Source organism: Neodiprion virginianus, chromosome 3 (genome assembly GCF_021901495.1).
Source record: "Neodiprion virginianus isolate iyNeoVirg1 chromosome 3, iyNeoVirg1.1, whole genome shotgun sequence".
Lineage (NCBI taxonomy): Eukaryota > Metazoa > Arthropoda > Insecta > Hymenoptera > Diprionidae > Neodiprion > Neodiprion virginianus.
In genome coordinates, this window is record NC_060879.1 from 31,037,764 (window position 1) to 31,056,243 (window position 18,480).

The window sequence follows — 18,480 nt, forward strand, 5'->3', positions numbered from 1 at the left end:
TCAGATGCCTGAAGCATCCTACATGATGTACCGCGTGTACGCTCGGACGGAATGTGTTTGATTATTCACATTATGAAATTATGTGCTTTTCATTTACACTGGTAGATCGCAAGCTACATAGTAAATTATAACGAATAAAAGGTTCTGATGATTAATATTGGTCAGAGGGTCGCACAGAATTTGGGGTGCAAATTAAAAAGAAGGAATTCAATTTTGTACAATAGCATACTTCAGTATCTGGTGAATTCTGCGAATACTTTAAAATGCGAAAACAATCAGCCTTTGAGTGGGGGAAAATTCTGAAAAGTCGACTTGACGGGCCAGACGATATTTTCGTAGATTTGACATATAATATATATGTACATCTAGATAAGCTTCTTGTCGTAGTTACTTTGTAGGTCATTGACTATTTTCATTTTTTACCGCAAGCGAAGAAACAGTTCCGTGTACAGAATGAAAAAGTACTTTGTAGCTTTACTTCGAAAATTCAGTACGTATTGCTATTATTTTTTATCATCATCACGAGGACTACATTTAACTGTGACTGCCGCGATAATTTGATATTAGTGTTACAGTAAATTGATGTTAAGGACTCACTCGCCTAAAAACATGTGATTACCCAATTAACAAATAAATTCAACGTTGCAATAACTAGGAAATATAGTGCCGTCAATTATAATTACACTAAATAGTTACTTGTAATTCCGATAATATTTAAACCATACCCGTAACAATACCCGTTTTATTATAATTTTCTCCCAACTGTAGGAAATCAAATTTTTCTCAGTACAGGCTAATCATCTCGCAAAGTTGATGAAAGAAAACATCGTATATTATACCTTTGAACAGGTACCCTGAAATCTAACGCGGATTCACCAGAGTAACTTATAAACGCGTCAAAACGTTGCAAGTATTATAGAATGTAATCGGCAAAACGACCCTCCATCAATTTCTTACCCTGGTCAATGTGAAAACCGCACGACGTTCAACGTTTTGCTCCTTTCTCTCGAGTGACAAAATTTATCCGAAATGGATGGCTGTTACGCGATGAACTTTACTACCCGACACAAACAGACGGGGTGCAGGAATGAATATCGTACCTACGTGCGGTGAATCATATCAGCTGCTACGGTACACGGGTCACCTATGAGAAGGTACAGAAAAAGCGCTCCATCACTGACAACGGAAGAGCGAAGGATAGAAATTAAAAAATCGCACAGAGCAGCAAAGATAGTGCGCCTCTGCCCTCGGGGCACGGCCATTTCGCTGACACCCCTCGCTCTCAATTAAGCTACTTAATTAGAGACTTGATGCGCGCTTCATCGGGAATTCTTATAACTCGGTGTGCATAAAATTGTCTTGATTAGAGTTTGAAAAACTCGTTCGGTTATCAGCACGGCGTCTAGACGGTGGATTATTCAGAATACCCTGCACACCACGGGGTTCCAAATTTCTCAAATTAACCCGTCCGAGCGGCGACGTGCGCCGCACACCGAAGCTACAACAAGATTCCCGGACCGAGTGTCGTTGAAGAGATTAACGCGACGCTTACACGGCACTTTGTCCAGTTTGAGACAGACTCTTCCGATGTCTGGTGAGTCTCGTGAAGCTGTTTCCGCGTCACGTCGTGCCCAATTCCTAATAGTTCGATCGATCCTCTCGGGTATTTGTCACTGGCGCGTCCTTGACGAAGCCGAGCAACGCCAGGATCACATATCCTAATCAGGATTCTATGATTCATTTGCAGGGTAAACGGCACGTGGCGCTTCACGGGAGAGCCGCCCGGAATTTTGCGTCGATAGCCGCCCCTCCTGATCACCCCCCAGGAATAGCTAAATTTCGGATAGCGACGGGGACAAAAGTTTGCCAGCTCCAGCAGACGCGGCCAAAGTTACAGTCAGACTGGCGCCAGCCCTCTGCCAACACAGCCAGACGTCGCCCACGTCGTCGAGGAAGTGTGGCGAACGTCGTCGCGACCAGAACACCAGTTCCCCTCGCATTTGTGCGCCGAAGCTTCACTGTGCGGGAAGCACTCGTGCGAAAATTTCCGGGCTAACTGGTCGAGAAGATTTGCGTCTTTCTGTGTTTTCGACTCTTTATCGTTATTGTGCAGTCGCAACTGTCGAACAAGACGTGTGATTACTCATTCGATCAACGCGCTCGCGCTCCGGGTTGAGATCGAATTTCGAACAGTACATCATCGTTGGTCCCCGCAACGACGAAATGCGGGATCATCATGCCCACGTGCTATTCGCGAGAACGGTGATAATGCGATTCATCGTTTTTGAGCTTTACATCTCCCAGAGAAAGTTTACAAACAATTTGAGTATTTTTGTGGCGAAGTGAAAGCTGCATCGCCGCGTTTTTTACGGATCTGAAAGAAGATGGACGGCGCACGATTACGACGAAGACGTCTACGAGCACAACGCACTCTTGGCGACGATACTTCTTCCAATTTACCATGTGCCAGAGAATCATCGGGTTCAGTCAAAGAACCGAGTTCCACGAGACGGTCAGCTGGATGGGAAGAACTCATCAGAGTCAGCCTGAAGACGTTTGTCGTTGACCTGGACTCGTGTGTGTGAGTAATTCTCTGATGAATCTCTTTACAAAGAATCATATCTGATAAATATCTCGAAATATAGCAAAAATCTATAATGCCGGGGCACTGGCAGGATTCTGACATTTCGAGTTTTGCCAAGGGCGCACATTTACCCGGCGAATCGAAAAACGAGTCAAACTTTGGATTATTTGTCCTCATAACCTATGGATGAAAATGAACTGATTTTTTATTTTTTTTTTCTTGCTTATACGTATGTATATTTTGAGCGTGAAATTTATGAAAACAAAAACAAAAGGACCGCTGGAAGAACGTTTTTCTGTTATCCCGTGTAGCGTTGGACACTCACCGGTCTCAACGATCTATCTGAAACAAAGAAACAGAAACGAGTTATTTAAATCAATAGATTTCACGAGTCGTTGACGATCGCCAAGTTTTTTTATTATTATTTTCACGAACTGGTGACCAATTAAAATTTAAATACGAAAAGTTCCTGAAGGATTTCGCGGTTTTGTGGAATTTTTGGAAAAATAAAAGTTGATTTTACAAAAGTAAGATCGTCAACGACTTTTTAGTATGTCTCCGCGTATTTTGTGTAAATTTTAAAAAGATCTATAAAGCGCTTCTCGAGATATCGTGTCGAAAAAAACGCGTTTGAAGTTTTGAGTGTGGTTCTGCTATTGTTGCGAGGGTAAAAAGCGAAAATTTTCAACTTCACCTTTAGTCCTAAATTCCATGGCCCTCTGTAACAATGGCAATTTCATGAGAGGTCGATTTCCGTTGCCTGCGAGTAATTCTTTTTGGAATTTCCAGCGCTCGAGCACGTTTCATACAAAATGTCGTAACTATGTCAATTTTATAGATATCAATATGAAATTTGCAGGAAACATTTTCAAGACATGAAACTTTCAGACTGAGTAACAAAAAATCGAGTATTCAAACCTCCCCAGGTAGATTAGCCTCTTTAAGTGAAGCCGCTATCACATCTTTTTTTTTTTTTTTTATTTTTACCTTTCTATTTGATAATGCGATGCAACGTCATCGGCGATTTTTTTAAAATTATAACCACCATCGGTTCATACTTAGCGACTTTGTCTAATACAACTACTCGGGATGTATTTGATTTTCAATACATGGTTTCGCAGTCTAGTGGGTTGATGCATTGTTTGAAAATAAATGTCTTCTAAAATTAGGCTCAAACCCCAAAAACCGCTTATCCCTGTTTCGAGTCGTCAAAATAATTCGCGACGAACATTCGGCCCAAGGGCATGTTCGTGACAAGTGCCGCTCGATGAGGAGCCGGCCCCTCAAAGTGCGTCGTGAACATTAAACGCCGGAAGTCATCCACCCTTATTCCATCAAGAGTATGATAAGGCTCGAAGTGGCAAGCGCCATTACAAACACGTCGCAGTTGGATGCCTTTTATACACATGCGCCTGCATTAATATTCTGAAGCGAAAGATTAAATTCACCCGTTCACTTGCTTTGTACAGTAAAATGCATTAACGGAATCCCTGATTTATAAACTTCACCTTCGCACTAAATCGCAAGGATCAATCTGTATCTAATTCAAAACATGGATATCTGTTCAGGCTGTTCTACAAAATGAGATATTCAATTAGCATACTTTGCATGAATGGGTGAATTGACAACCAAGCCGACGAATAAGGATTCGCCAGTAATTGTAATTTCTCATTTGTCACAGATAGCGTTTGGTGGTACATTGCTAGGGTTGACTGGTAACAATGTTTAGGAAAGGGCGGTTAATCTACGATACATCCTTAGTCGTCGGAAGTCAACAATTCTCAACACCGCAATTTGCCACGCGCAACTATGCCGTCAAACAATCGCGTACCGAGGAAACCCTAACTTCTCGGCGCACCCCGCTAGACATTCTTTGCAGTATAAACCGATCTACACGCATTTGCGAGTTCCTGTCATATGACACTTCAAAGTAGAGAGGTCGAAGCTTGTTTTGGCTATCGAAGCAGCTAGATTTTTAATAGGGATGCTCGAAATTCATCATTTGATATCGGTGATTTATCAATCTCGAGTATATTTACTCGAGATCCAATTGAGGTGATCACGTAATCAGATTTTTTGTAACACCAATTTTAAGAATGCTAAGCACAAGAAACACGTGCCACGTCCATTTGGCGAAAAAGAAAGACGTGTCAAGTAACGTACAAATATTTCGAAAAGAAAAAATGTTTCAACGTTAATTTTCCAATTGGTCGAAATTACTCCAAGCAAGGATCATTTGCAAACATTCCTCGAATTGATCGCTACATTTCAAGTTGAAAAATTGGTACTTTGGATCACGAGTGATTCATTAGTGTTCGGTAGCGTGAGCTCAGTTTTTTCTTTACTTCGTTTATAGAGAACCTTATAGCTGCGGTTCGTTCGCGGTGCGACGCATGCGTGGGCTCACCGTAATGGGCAGGATCGGGTGGTTCGAACTTTGTACGTGCGGGCTGCTCGAGGTAAAGGGGGTGGGAGAGCGGAGCTTCAGCCGAGGTTATAGCCTTGTAGGTATCCATGCTCAGTCGCAGCGTGATACTAGCTACCTTCAACAAGTGTGCTACTACCATCTTCGCCTGTTACCATTTAATCATCGTCCGACCGCCCGACTCTACTCAATATCGAACGAAAAACTAAACACCAATTTCAACTGTGACAACGAACGGAAGTATGTGCTCGCGTGATCCATTTGCTTACTCTTTCCGACACGGACAACGATCCGCGGACGGTGACTCGGCGATTAAAATATATCGGGCCAAAACAGAGTGATCAACACTGATACACGTGATGATAATAGTAACAACAACAACAACAACAACAACAACAACAATAATAATAATAATGATAATACAAAGATTAACTAATTTTTCAGGAAAATTGGCGAAATTTCATTCTTTTACGTTTTAAAAACAAACTCGGCGTTCATATTTCACGAGATAAGTCGTACGGGTTGAGGTTGTGATAACAATAAATCAGTTACGCGATTACTCGAATAATATTGATAATGAACTCGATGATATTTTTTCAAATGGATAAAAAATTATTAGACCATTTGTAGAGAGCAGACTATTTAGTGCTTCGGAAACAGCTGACTTGCGTCTGGTCTGACAGGGCGGTGGGGTAACGTCGTTTGGGGCAGAGCCTATATGAGGAACTGCATAGACTGCAGCGCGGTGATCAGTTTAAATCTACATCAACAGGTTATCCGCCTTGTGAGAGTCATTTATTTAACACCATTTCTGCCATGTGTGCTTTTCCATACAGATTTACAGTCCACAGACTGGAAATTGTATCATTGGTTGGCTCGGTATAGATTTTCAGCAGTTACCAGCTGCGAGAAATTCTCCATACCACTGGTATAGCAGTGCTAATTATCACGTGAACATTTTGGCAGAGGTAGCAGGTCAATCAATCATCTGTTTTCATCAAGCCGAAATTGCCGCTTTAAGGACATGCTGGGAAACAGTAGGGTTTCCTTTGGATCATTAAAAACGCATTAAGCCAAGAAATCCCCCGGCAGTTGACAAGGCCACAGATACTTAATTAAAATTATTATAATCCCTATCGAAAATTGATCACACAAGTGAACTGCAGACTGCTTGACTACAAACTCAACAATTTTTCTTTTCTGCCGGGGCAACATCGTCAAGGTGACACATGACTGAGACTAATCAGCTCATTCGGCAGTGTCGCTCGCTCAAAGAAAAACCACTTTATGTGCGAGAGTGAGGTCAGCCTACGCAAACCCGACATCCATCTCTGTCAATCTCCAAAGACGAAACAACCAACATAAACACAACATGGAATATCTATGTTGAGTGCTCAGCAGTCTTCCCCTCGCATCTTGAGCACTTATTTGGTTTAGGGCAGACGGAGAGCCAACCAAACCCTTGAATTCAGACCTCTAAAAATCGGAATGTGATTTCACCAGAAGATAAGAATTTACGATGCTCTTATCCAGAACGGTCAACCATAAAATGTGCCGTTCGAGGACCCAACTAGTACGTGATGCAACTCTTGTGAATTTGTATTATAACGCAAACTTGTCGTGCCGTGATTAATATTTAACTCGAGGCGATAAAATTAAAGTTTGCACGATGAGCTCCGTGAGAAGAACAGCGACCGCCAAAGGCGGCACTGCACGTCGCATGGGCCACGTGCTAATCGGCTCGTCCCCAAGTGTGAGGAATCTGTCACCAGGAAACATCGGACGAGACAGCAATACCGGTTCCCCTCTCCACTCCAGGTCCAAGTATGAATTGAGAAGTGTCAGCTTTGAGGGATCCAGTAGGGTGCTGCCATGGACAACGCGGTGAGCTTTTATTGGATATATTAATGTGGAATGTCTCCTTCGCATGAGAAAGGTGTACGATAAGTGTACGATGTTCATGACGAATGGAGCATGGTAACATATGTCAGTGAACTTATTCCCTTACCGTGGTTAGTGGGTCAGTTAAGGTCATTTTGACGACGAAGCAGTCTACGGAACTACCACCGCATATTTGACCGAATGAGCACCGCGGTTAATCCTTCGTCTTCGGCCCTTTAAATGCCAGTGTACCCGTCACTTACAGCCGCATCGTCGAGCTTTTCATCTCCCTCGAAACTCTCGGGAAATTTCGCTTAAAATATGAGCTATAGCAAGAAGCTTCGGGGGACGTACTCCTTTGTAACTTCTCTGGGAGAGATATACGTTATACTTAGCACGTTTCTTTATGAGCAGAGTAATTTTTTAGCACTTACATAGTTGTTCATTTAATTCCTCTTCTCTTGTTGTTCGCTCACTGCTCTTAAACTTTCTGCAAATCTTCCACATTGTCGGAGTTCGGGTAAATGATTAAGGAAACTTTTCGGCGCAAGACGCGAGTCCAACCGAAATTGCGTCCAGCTTTTTCAAACTTTTTTTTTCCTAGAACCCTCGGCAACAATGAACCGTGAACTAGCTCTGCTTGCTAAGTTATAGTAGGTTCTACTCTCAGAGGTGAGCCTTCAATCGTGAATAAGGCACCCTCAAGGATGCTCCGCGATATTAAATTTTCATCAACGTGCATTGAAACCTAAATCCGGAAATGCCTCTGTCAGGCTGGCCGAATGGTTCAAATCTGCGCAACTGTGCATGCGTATGCATCGGACTGAATACCAGCACACGTGTGCACCTTTCATCATAGAAACCTTCAATACTAAAAGGTTCAGTCCCTTTAGCAGCTACACGAGCAGATATTTAATCGACTGAAAATTCTTTTTACCAAGTTGCGAGAAGTCATCAAAAACTGAAATTTAATGCTCCAAATCCTTTTTAGGGCTTACAATTAGCCCAAGCGTTGTCATTTCCAAAGACATTTGAGATTATGTAACCAAACAACGTTATGTCACCAATATCACCATTCTTGTAAACTATATATGTTGAAACATCAATGATTCTTGTTTTATCAATGATTCAGTGACTTATCAAGAAGTAAGGAAAAACATAAATGTACAGACGTTAATACGTATACAGGTGATTCTTTATTGGTAGAACTTCAGTGATCAATATACACATCAGTACAAGAAGTCTATGAATTCATTGTAGTTTTTAGTCTCTGCATCACAATATAATAAGCAAAGACATAATTTCCGATAAATTGTTTAAAATTGTAATTAAGAGTAGTGATCGAACGGTGAAAAATGAGTCCATTACTTTGTGAGTGCAGTGTTCATTATTATCGCCGTGGATGCTCACAATGGTGTACGTAATTTCTTTCCGCAAGCGATTTGCAGCAATCATTAGTCGCTCATGACGCCGAAAGCGATTACTTAAAAGAGGCACGTTTTTACCGTATTAAAAACGTATGCATGTGTACGTGAGGTGATTTCAAAGGTTCCACAAAAGGTTAGTACCTAACAACCCCAGTCGCAAATGACATATAAAATATTTTCTTATAGTTATGGTGCCATTGTGGCATGACCTCGTGTATATTTCCTTTTTTTTTCTCTGCCTCGTAAGTTATATATCTCGATCGATCTTTGCTGTTGACGTATGATTCGAGCCCCAGACTGGTTGGTTAATACTCTGTGTATGGTGCCGAAAGCGAAGTGAAGTTGAATTACAGAAAAACGGATAAAAGAAATAAGTAAAATTGTACAAAGAAGTAAAAATATCACCAAGTTTCTCATTGCTGCCGTTTCATTCTTAGTGCCCCTTCAGAGGTCGTGAATTAGGGATACGGTCAGGTGGCAGTGATTTGTAGCCCGAGGCACTTTGTCAGATCCCAGTCAATAGAAGCTATACGAAAGTTGGCAATAGAGGGGCGCCAATGACGAGTCCTGATATAAGGTACTGACTAAGCTACGACTGACCTTGGTCTGGTAAGTTTTCAACACTTCTGATTGGTTTAAGCACGGTCTTCAATCATGCTCTTTTTACTTCGGAGTGTTAAATGTTACACGTTGATATATATATATCTGCCGTTGAGGTTTCTGGTTGTAAGTCTGGCTTATGGAACTGCTGCTAGTCGAAACCGATGGAGATTAAGTCAGTCCCTGATGAAGAGGAAGTGGGTGTATGGCGCGAACCGGGAACACGGTTACTAGGGGGCTCCCACCGAGCCATCGTGCCAGTTCTGTGTTGTTTAGGCTACATATCATCGCCCACCTGGCACGGTCCCAGCTGAGGGTTGTTTTCCTCGATTAATCGAAACCCGCTGCAGGTGCGAGAAAGCGATGGGAAAATGTTCAGCCCTGTAATTCCATTCAATTCTTGGAATAGAATTAGCAAGAGTATGGTCCCGGAGTTCTTTGGCAAGGCTTTGGAAAAGTTGACAGTGGTTTTTAATTAACGCACCCACTCCCGCTCTGACCGACAACGAACTTCACAATTACACACAATACAGATCCGATCTTTAAACTAACTGCTTAGGTAGGACTCCTTTGCAAACGGATCCTTTGCAGATCCAAATCTCGTCACCACTACCAACCCGACATATCACTGTGGTAGCAAACTTTGGGGGAAGCAAAAACGGATCTTAGTTCCGCTACGTTCTTTGCTCGGGCAAACTTTGCTGCCGTATTTGTAGTCTGAACGCAAATATGCCAACACTCTCTGTTTTATATTATATCTTTCCAAATGTGCTTATAAACTGCCGTGGCCGTGATTTAATGCTCGCCTAGGTGACCGTGTATTGATTTAAACGTTGAACCCTTGTAATGTATAAAATATTTGTTAAGGTGTTATCTTTCTCATGGAATATCACTATGTTTTGTTATACTTCCAGTCCAATTTCTTATTTGAAGTTTGCTTCGATATTATTCATTTTCTGTTTTCTCTTTACTCAGTTTCTCACTCCGATTCGTCAAGCAGTAGTAGTTTATAAGTCGGAAAATTACCATGCCACTCTTCATTTCATAATTGTCGAAATCCACGAAAAAAAAGGTACCTGTATTTTGAGAGAACTTCTCTTCTCTTGCCTCTTTGGAAACTGATTTACAATTTCTCTCTGGCAGGTGGCTTTGGGGAATATACGCAAAGAACGGGAGGGTGACGCGAGTATCCTGAATTCGGAATCAAAGTCGTCCGACGTCGTAGAACTCTAGTGGGATACATATAACAATATAACATGCTCGCGACGTGTATAAAGTATAACATACATGGTGTGCACGGTGATTGCGATTTGTTATCAGAGCGGTAGATGGAGGTTGTTCAATTGAATTCACGAAGAACATATACATTCATGTGCTTCATTTGTAAGATTGATTGCAAATACAAGGTTTTTGCGAAACTAGGTGCTACTAAACTTTTCTACGTTTGCACCTTAAAGCCCATGTTCAGGTCATGAAAAGTATATTCGCGGGTAGACTTAGAGCTGAGAAATTCTAAACCTAATCTTCTTTCATTTCATTCAACATTTAAATCTGTGTATACATCGTGCATGGACTGAACACCCTGTATATAAAAGAGGATACCGTTCCATTAGGCCCAAGAGACTGCCGCAAGCAGTTTAAAAACGTTGATTATTCACTTCATCCCGGTTGGCTTCTATCCGAATTGTCCCAAGACCTCATCTCCGAGAAAAAGAGCGAGAGAGGTGGGAAGGGGCGTAAAACGAATTCATTTTGAATCGAGCGAATCGTGGATACGTATCGGGGCTTAAAAACTAGGGCTGTGGGCATCAGACGAAAAATTGATTGCTTAAATATACCTCGGGCATTTGGTAGAGAATCGCTCGGAGGATCTGATAACCCCGAAAATTTATAACCAAGGCTTATACATTTTCATGACTAAACAACTGAATCCCAAAAACCTTTGAATTACTGGAGGGAGTGGATGGACACCGTCGGATACATTGACCACGCTCCACCAGAAAGCGGAGGTTCAAGGAACCGTGTAGGGGTTTCAATTGCTCGAACTCTCAAGCTCTTCGGTAACCGATTACACGCCAGATTGAATTGGAAAGTAAATTTCTCGGAGGATACGAATGTGCGATTACTTTTCCACGGTCTTTCAATATGCGTAAAAACGGCAACTGTTCATGTCACAGAAATAATAGATGAAAAAGAAAAACACTTTTCCGAGCCTCTCTCATATCTACAATTTCTCGGTGGCAGACAACTTTCATTCCCGTTGAACAATGACCTACTGCCGTGTCATCCATATCAACTTCAGTTTGCTTTCTGCACAAAGTGAAAACGAAACAGCAGCGCTTGTGCCATAGCCACAGCCATATCTACTAGCGGCCAAGGAAATCCATTATTTCGCCAGGAGCGCACTTCCATTATACCTACCGAAATGAGGCAGTCCTCTCATTATCATATCTCCGTCTGTACAACTCCCTGAGTCCTTGAGATAAAGCAGCAGCGGGATTCGGAGCTTGGCTCTTAGTTCACTCTCAAGGAAATACGCCTGCAATACGATTTTATAGAAGAAATATTATGTTTTTATACATCTATTCATCAGAATTAAAAAAAAGTCCAGAAAATGTGATTAACGGAGGATGAATGGGGGCAGTTAAACCAATCGGCTTATCTCGCCGCGCCGCGGCTAGGTTAAATGTAGGAAACAGTACAACAACTCGATGATCTATTGGCCGCCACAGTTCAGTGCTCTGAAATCCGATCGGATAAAAAAAAGTTGAAATAAAATCGTTAAACGACGGTCCCGCAGCTCTCGATGCAAGACGTACCTTTGTTCGGATGTTGGACGCTTCGCGGTTCATCTGGGCTATGAGCTTCCATATACGTATATGCATACGTATAGATAGGTTAAACGTAGAGTTATAGCAGGCTAGTCAGTTCCATCCGGGTGAGTTTTAATCTCCAGCGAAACTCGTTGTTGGCTGATCTATACCTTCCTCCACATTCGTCTCTCCATTCACTCGACGTGTCTTCGGTCAAGGATGTGCGAGCACTCATACAAGCGCGGGTATTCCACATTTAGCGAGATACGTGGTCTGGCCTGGTCTGCTCTATCCTCGGAGGGCCTTTAATATCACTATCCGATAGTGGCTTCGATCCAGAGAAATAAATACCCGTGACCTGGCCCGAAGGGAATATCGGACTCCCAGTTTCGCGGCTTTTTACCGTTTTGCTAGTTCAATCGCGTTTGGAAGTGTTCATATTCTCGGCACGTTCCGAGCATTCGAAACAGATGATACAGCACAATCCCCCATATGCCATTACCCTTTGCCCACACTTCGAAATCGATGCACTTAGGCCATACTGTCAGCGCATTAAATTGAGCTTATCCGCCGCGGGCCAGATCGGGGCGGTTAAATTAAGGTGCTAGTGGTCAAGTTACGAGGGCTGCTGTGACCGCAGAACCAAAACTTGGGACATATTCGGTCATAGTTTTCCAAGTAGCTGTCCACCCCAAAGGGTGAAGTGTCAACACTATATTACAGTTACAGGAAACTTCAGCGAGAGAGAGAGAGAGAGAGATTGGGGTGAAGTTCTGCTCAGCTCAGCTTTACAATGTCCTTCAAACAGTTTCCGACCAAAGTGAGAGAGCTTTCTGTGTAGAACATACACCGCAGCTGTGAGCAAACTGGTATGCGGCAAGGATATTGCAATACAAATTGAATTCAAGACGGTGTAAGCTCGGCGAACGCCTTTCCGTAAGCTCTTCAAACAACACCGGTCATACAGATTATTTAAACGAAGTTGTAATGGCGTTAAATATATGTATACATAAGTCGCTTTGTACGATCATCAATCATCACTAAATACGAGGCTGTACTTGATATTCTCGGTCGAGTCAACAACGACCGAAAACACCGAACAAAAAGCAAGAAGTAAAGAGAAAAAGAAATGTTATTTTAATGAGCAGGCCTTGCTCTCATAATCCGTTCAACACACATTCGTGACGGTAAATAAATGTCGAATATGTTTGTAGTCGAAACAGACTTAGGCAAGAGAATAATCTAACAAAGTTAATAATTCAGTAGCTTAGAAATAATAACAATAATAACAACAATAACAATAATAATTTGCACAGCTGTATTCGCCAGATTACGTTATACACTTTTATAACCAGCCGTGTACACGCATGAATTTTGAAAACGAATAAATCAGATGTTCAGCCGCAAAAACTTTCCTCGCCGAGCATTATCGTTGCTGGTATTGCAGAAAGCAAAAACACAGCCCGAAATGTGTATCGTATACATTCGTACCTGCGGTTTATTTCGGTAAAGAAACGAACCAAGCACAGCACCATCTCGCCTCACGGCCACGGTTGGCGTCACGGAGTCCTAGAACTTTTGACCCACATATTACTGATAAATATTCACACTCTTGCTCTCACTCTCATCTCGCGTGTTTCTGCATGGCTGGGATGAGGAGGTAGCGGGGTTTCGGAACGCCAAAGTTTTAATACCTGTAGGAAATTCCGTTAGCCTTAATCCTTGACAAGTTCGGGCAGATGCCTTTGAGGGCCACAGCGCACGATCCCAGACCTGGTCCCCAGACGCCAAGACCTCAAGCTTGCGCTAATTATTGCGTGAGCTTCACTCGACGAGAAGTTTCGCCGAATTCCCATTCGCTATCACGCAACTCGAACGTATCGAGCCCGCGGCGTTTGGCGTTGCTTAATCGGATCGTCGGCTCGTAGAGAAACGCAATTGGGCAGCAGGACGAAGAGGACTTTTTCCTACAGTGAAAATTGCGTTCACAGGACTTGTCCATGCTTGGGTGACCGAGGCCGAAGTAGCTTATAACGATCGTCCAGCAATTTTCGTGTGGACTAATCGCAACGTGCGTCATTACTCGACCGCTGAGGACATGCGAATGTGTATGCCACCCTTTACTAAATCGTAAATCTTCTAATAACGACGTTGACTCTACGATTTGCCGCTTCAAAATGATTTGAATACGCTACCTATACAGCCATCTGCGATACCTTTTTTCAATCGTTATATATTGAAAAAAAGAGACGGTTATACGAAATTAATGAGATTACGTGACGCTTCAGTGAACTATTATATAACAAACGTTCTCCAGTATCCATCTTCCTGTTTTATTCGTATACCCAGTAAAACGGAGTTATAATTGAAAAGCCCTGAACTGAGTCGAATTTCGTAATCCACAGTAAACCATGCGCGATTAAACAGTCGGTGATTACATGCTTCTGAGTCAAGTCTGTAATTGGATAGATATCTTTTCTTTTTTTTTTTTATAATCAGAAAAAAAATTCCGTCCGCAAATATTTTTAAAAAATGTTGTATTCAAATATTCCTGCGGTATTAAGAACCGAGCCTGTATGTCTTTATTAATATTCATATTATGGGGTAATCGATAGATGATATTTTCAACAAATCGATCGTCCTCTGGACTTTTCATAAATTCTTCGAAGATTAAATTACCGTGGCAAAATATGTGAATTTTATGAAAGTTTCTCGATCGAGCGCGTAAAGCCTTATGCAGCTGTAATGTATTCAAATATATTCATCGATCAATTGAATTCACCGAGTTTTTAAATAACTCACGAGTCGAGGGAAATATGAATTTCGCGCAAGTGCGAACTTGAATTATTCTGAAAAAAGTGCATTTCGCTAAGAAAATTATACTTTTTACCATATTTCCATAAAAGCTGTAGCCACCCGCGATAAGAGCTTTACGTACCCCACTCGAAGCTGCACGGGTGACGTAGCGAGAGCGTTAGACACCCGATTAGTCACGTGTCCAGCCACCCGGCAACCTGGACCTAATCCTGTCCCGCACGGTCTGTTAGGTATCTTCTTGATGTCGAGAAAGAGAAAAAAAAGGCTGAAAAAACCATGCAGTTGAATTGGTGCCATCGTCTCACTGTCTGTATCGGTATCGTCGTGCCGTCAAAAGCAAAGATTTCAACTTCAGCACACGCTGTTCCAGTGGCTCGCGAAACGGAACGTGAAAGGTAATATTATATACGCGTGCAGGTAGAGGCGTGTTACTGTCACTCGTGGGCGTTAGCCTGGCCTGCACCCCTTTTCATCTTTCACCCGAGAGGCTAATTGCGGTTGACGCCGGAGAATCCCATTAAAGTTTTTTCTTTTTAATTAACAACCAACTCCTAGCATTTCAGGCCTGGACTCACACGTATGCACGACTCGTATGCCTAATTGAAACGAAAACTGGGACCACATCCGGCAGTTTAGCCGATCCCAGCTACACACTCGCATTCGTTGTCTAAATTCTCGTATGAACTGCTCCGCGCATGGCTAAGTAGTCCGTTAACAAAGTTTATACGACACCTTGAAAAGGGATACTTTTTTGTTCGAGCGCTCTGGGGAATTGCTCCAATAACAAAACCCAGAGTAAATTATGTAAGGGGGGTAATATGAGGTGAACGACAAGACTTGTGGGGTCGATCAGTCAGTTGAGTATCACCCTCACTTTTTTTTAAAGGGGCCATTGACGTCCGTCGCTTCGACATCGATGTCGACAACTCGAGAAAAACGCACCTCGAGAGAAATATCCTTCAAATTTATCACGAAGACGATGTCTGCGGGCATAGGTATAGATGATCGCGATGACAAGAAGGATATTTGCCACCAGGGATTCAAAAGCAGAATATGCTGGGTCAGAGGATGTGGGGTACGCTGAACAAGGGTGCTCTTTCAGGTTATCCAGGCTATTTTAAATTTCAGACGCGTCTCGGCGAATCAAGTGAGATTCGTTATGCTAGACGCGGAATTTTTCGATTGCCCGTTCTCCGCGTTGAGCAAGAACGGGTTTATCAAGCGATTCGCCATCCGCCTTTTTACCTACTTCAAATGTAAGGATCCATTGAGCTTACACATCGTATCTTGAGCACGTGATCATATCAAGGGACCAGCAGACGTTTCAGACAGCATTCCGCCAGAAGGAAGATCGGGCTTTCTTCGAATCCCGAGGACTCCGGTTCGGTTGTGTTGACGCTGGATATTTAAATCGGGTTTTGAAACCGTGAGGTGGTACATGGAGCAAGAAACATTTTTCAACGGGATTCCAGCGCGCTCTTCGTGATTACGTCGCGTCGTCTGAGCGACGCTTTGCATTAGCGTCATCCAAGATACGTTTTTCACGAAACGTGTTTCATTTGTTACGCGTTGAGACGTTATCAAACAAAGACCTTGTATTGTTTGGCCATTTTGCATGAAAGGAATACTTATGTAAATATTGCATTCGCAGGTCGACCCCTTGAATTCAGGCTACACTCAAGCGCTTTGCTTCCGTACAATTATATAGCGAACGTGATTTGAATGAAATTCTCGTCTTCAATAGCAGTGCTATTACACGCTGGTCGTAAAATTCATCTTAAAAAGTGGTTTCACTACTAATTCTACACAACTCCTATTCTGTTTCCCAGTATCTGGTGCGAGGATAGTGCAGAAAAAGCTTGTACTAACATTGCCTCGTCATTCGTATCGGAAGATTAAACACCATCAGTGAAAAAGCCTTGTAATCAATCAGTCACCCCTGAGCAACCATCGAATGTATCGTTTGTTGGGCACTCAAGGCGGTGTGGGTCGATCGCGATTAGATGATCGATCATCTTGACGGACCTTCTTCAGGTGCGACGGTCCGATTGGTGTAATCCACGTTCAGCGATACAGTCGCCAAAGTCGAGGGTACTAGGCCATCGGATGCCGAAATTTGACAACGCAAATCGCGGAGAAATTATAGTTGTTTGACTTCTCTCAACGTTAATCCTATCCTGTCATTCACTCATCGAAAATGACGTTGGCCTACTCCTTCTTGAAGGCTTGTACGTAATTACCGACCCTTCATATTCACCTTTCCGGTAAATGTAATACTCGGATTTCTGCGTCATAATTACAAAGTCACAGTCCACCATTTCGTGAAATTCGCTGAAGTAACCAGTACTCCGGTTACCCCGAGCGAATTCACACGTTCAACTTTATTTCCCTGTACAGCGTCACGACAGTACGAATTATACCTCTGTGATTCATGCACGAAGTAATTACATTATACATAGATATAAGATACGGTTAAGGAAGATCCTGACATCGCGGCTTTGTCACATTAGTGGAAAATCTGCACAGGCTGCTATATATATTTGGGGAGAAAAGTTGGCAGGTCGCGGTCCAATTTCACAAGAGAGGCTTCTGTTTCGTTCTTCCCTTTGCCGTCGGTGGCCATTATTTCGCGTCATTTTTCCTTTTTCTGACCGTAACGCGATTCCCATGGCGCCGCGACTTTCTGCACGCCCGATCGAGTGGAAGTCAGTAGAGCTCGAGCGCTTCCGATTACTTTGCCCGGCGAGTCGCCGCTCGCGGTAGCCCAAATCCGAATATCTACACGATCGGCTTCACACGCTCAGCCTATAGGACCAACGATTCCACAACGTCGACTTCACCGGCATAACGAAGCTATAGCGACACACCAGCTCAAAGCTTGGGTCGAAACTTGCCCAAACGAAAGGGACCCAAAGAAGTGGAACCAAAAACGTGGATACGAAAGAAAGACACTGAATCGTTTCAAGCTGCTTCCACGTTGGATGCCGAAACTCGAATAGATTTCTTGCTACATATCTCAGACTTTGAAACGGCGAAAAGAATACAGTTAAGGTTAGTGTACCATTTATTGACACGTATAGACCCAATTATTGTTCCTTTAATTTTTTAAACTATGAACGGCACAAATTGTGAATTTCTCGATGACTAAAAACAATTCCTAGAGGGTTAGATACTGTAAATTTATTTTTTGATAATTTTAGAACTACGGTTCATACATATACGACCGAAAAAGGTCAATAACTAGGATAGGGTCAATACCTGGTACACTTACCTTATGCGAGTATCAGGGTAAAGGAGAAAGTGAAGGTGAATTTATGGATGAAGCCAGGAACCAGGCTCTGTACCTATCGATTTATTTACGTCAGGAAAACGTCGTGTGATGCTATCTCGATTGTAGTTGCATAGCAACCTAATAATTAAACCTCATTTTTCTCCGATATTTTGTCAGAAATCGAAACAGAATAATTCATTTCTCATGAAGTTTCAAACAAAACGTGGACCATGTCCATGGAGGTCATACATTTTCACCGGCATTAGTATAATATATTCGTATCTGATAATACTTAAAATTATACTGCAATTAGTTACAAAATTATTAGTGTTTTACTTAATGACGAGCGTTACTTAACACCAATTCAAGATCTAAGAAAGTAAAGAAAGTAGGCAGTCAAAGATCGACCACATTGATAACTTCGTGAACGCAGCTAATTATTAAATTTCAGGTCGGTGGGTCACTGAAATATAAAGGAATTAGTATGTCGGTTGAGACCTTCTCACTATGAATAATTAATCCCCTGCAGCGTTGAGAGAAATAGCGATCGAATCATCCTCAATAATTTATAGTACAGCGAGTCGCGCAGACGTGCGTAAAATCGTCTATTTCGACTTGCCAAAAAAATGATCCGTTGAGGCGAGTTGAATAAGATGAGACAT

The 18,480-nt window shown here is 42.4% G+C and overlaps 1 protein-coding gene across 5 annotated transcripts in view; it reads left to right on the forward strand.

The window, feature by feature from the left end:
- The first annotated feature begins 1,974 nt into the window (after positions 1–1,974).
- LOC124299971 (GTPase-activating Rap/Ran-GAP domain-like protein 3) overlaps positions 1,975–18,480 on the forward strand; it is a 62,378-nt gene continuing 45,872 nt past the window's right edge. Inside the window, exon 1 of one of the 5 annotated variants that reach the window (XM_046753475.1) lies at positions 1,975–2,581. In XM_046753475.1, the coding sequence (XP_046609431.1) occupies positions 2,385–2,581 (197 nt within the window). In that variant the 5' untranslated portion in view covers positions 1,975–2,384. Of the gene's footprint in view, positions 2,582–5,443; positions 6,894–18,480 lie in introns of those variants that run through there. The other 4 variants (XM_046753491.1, XM_046753474.1, XM_046753481.1 and 1 more) reach the window with 4 other exon arrangements.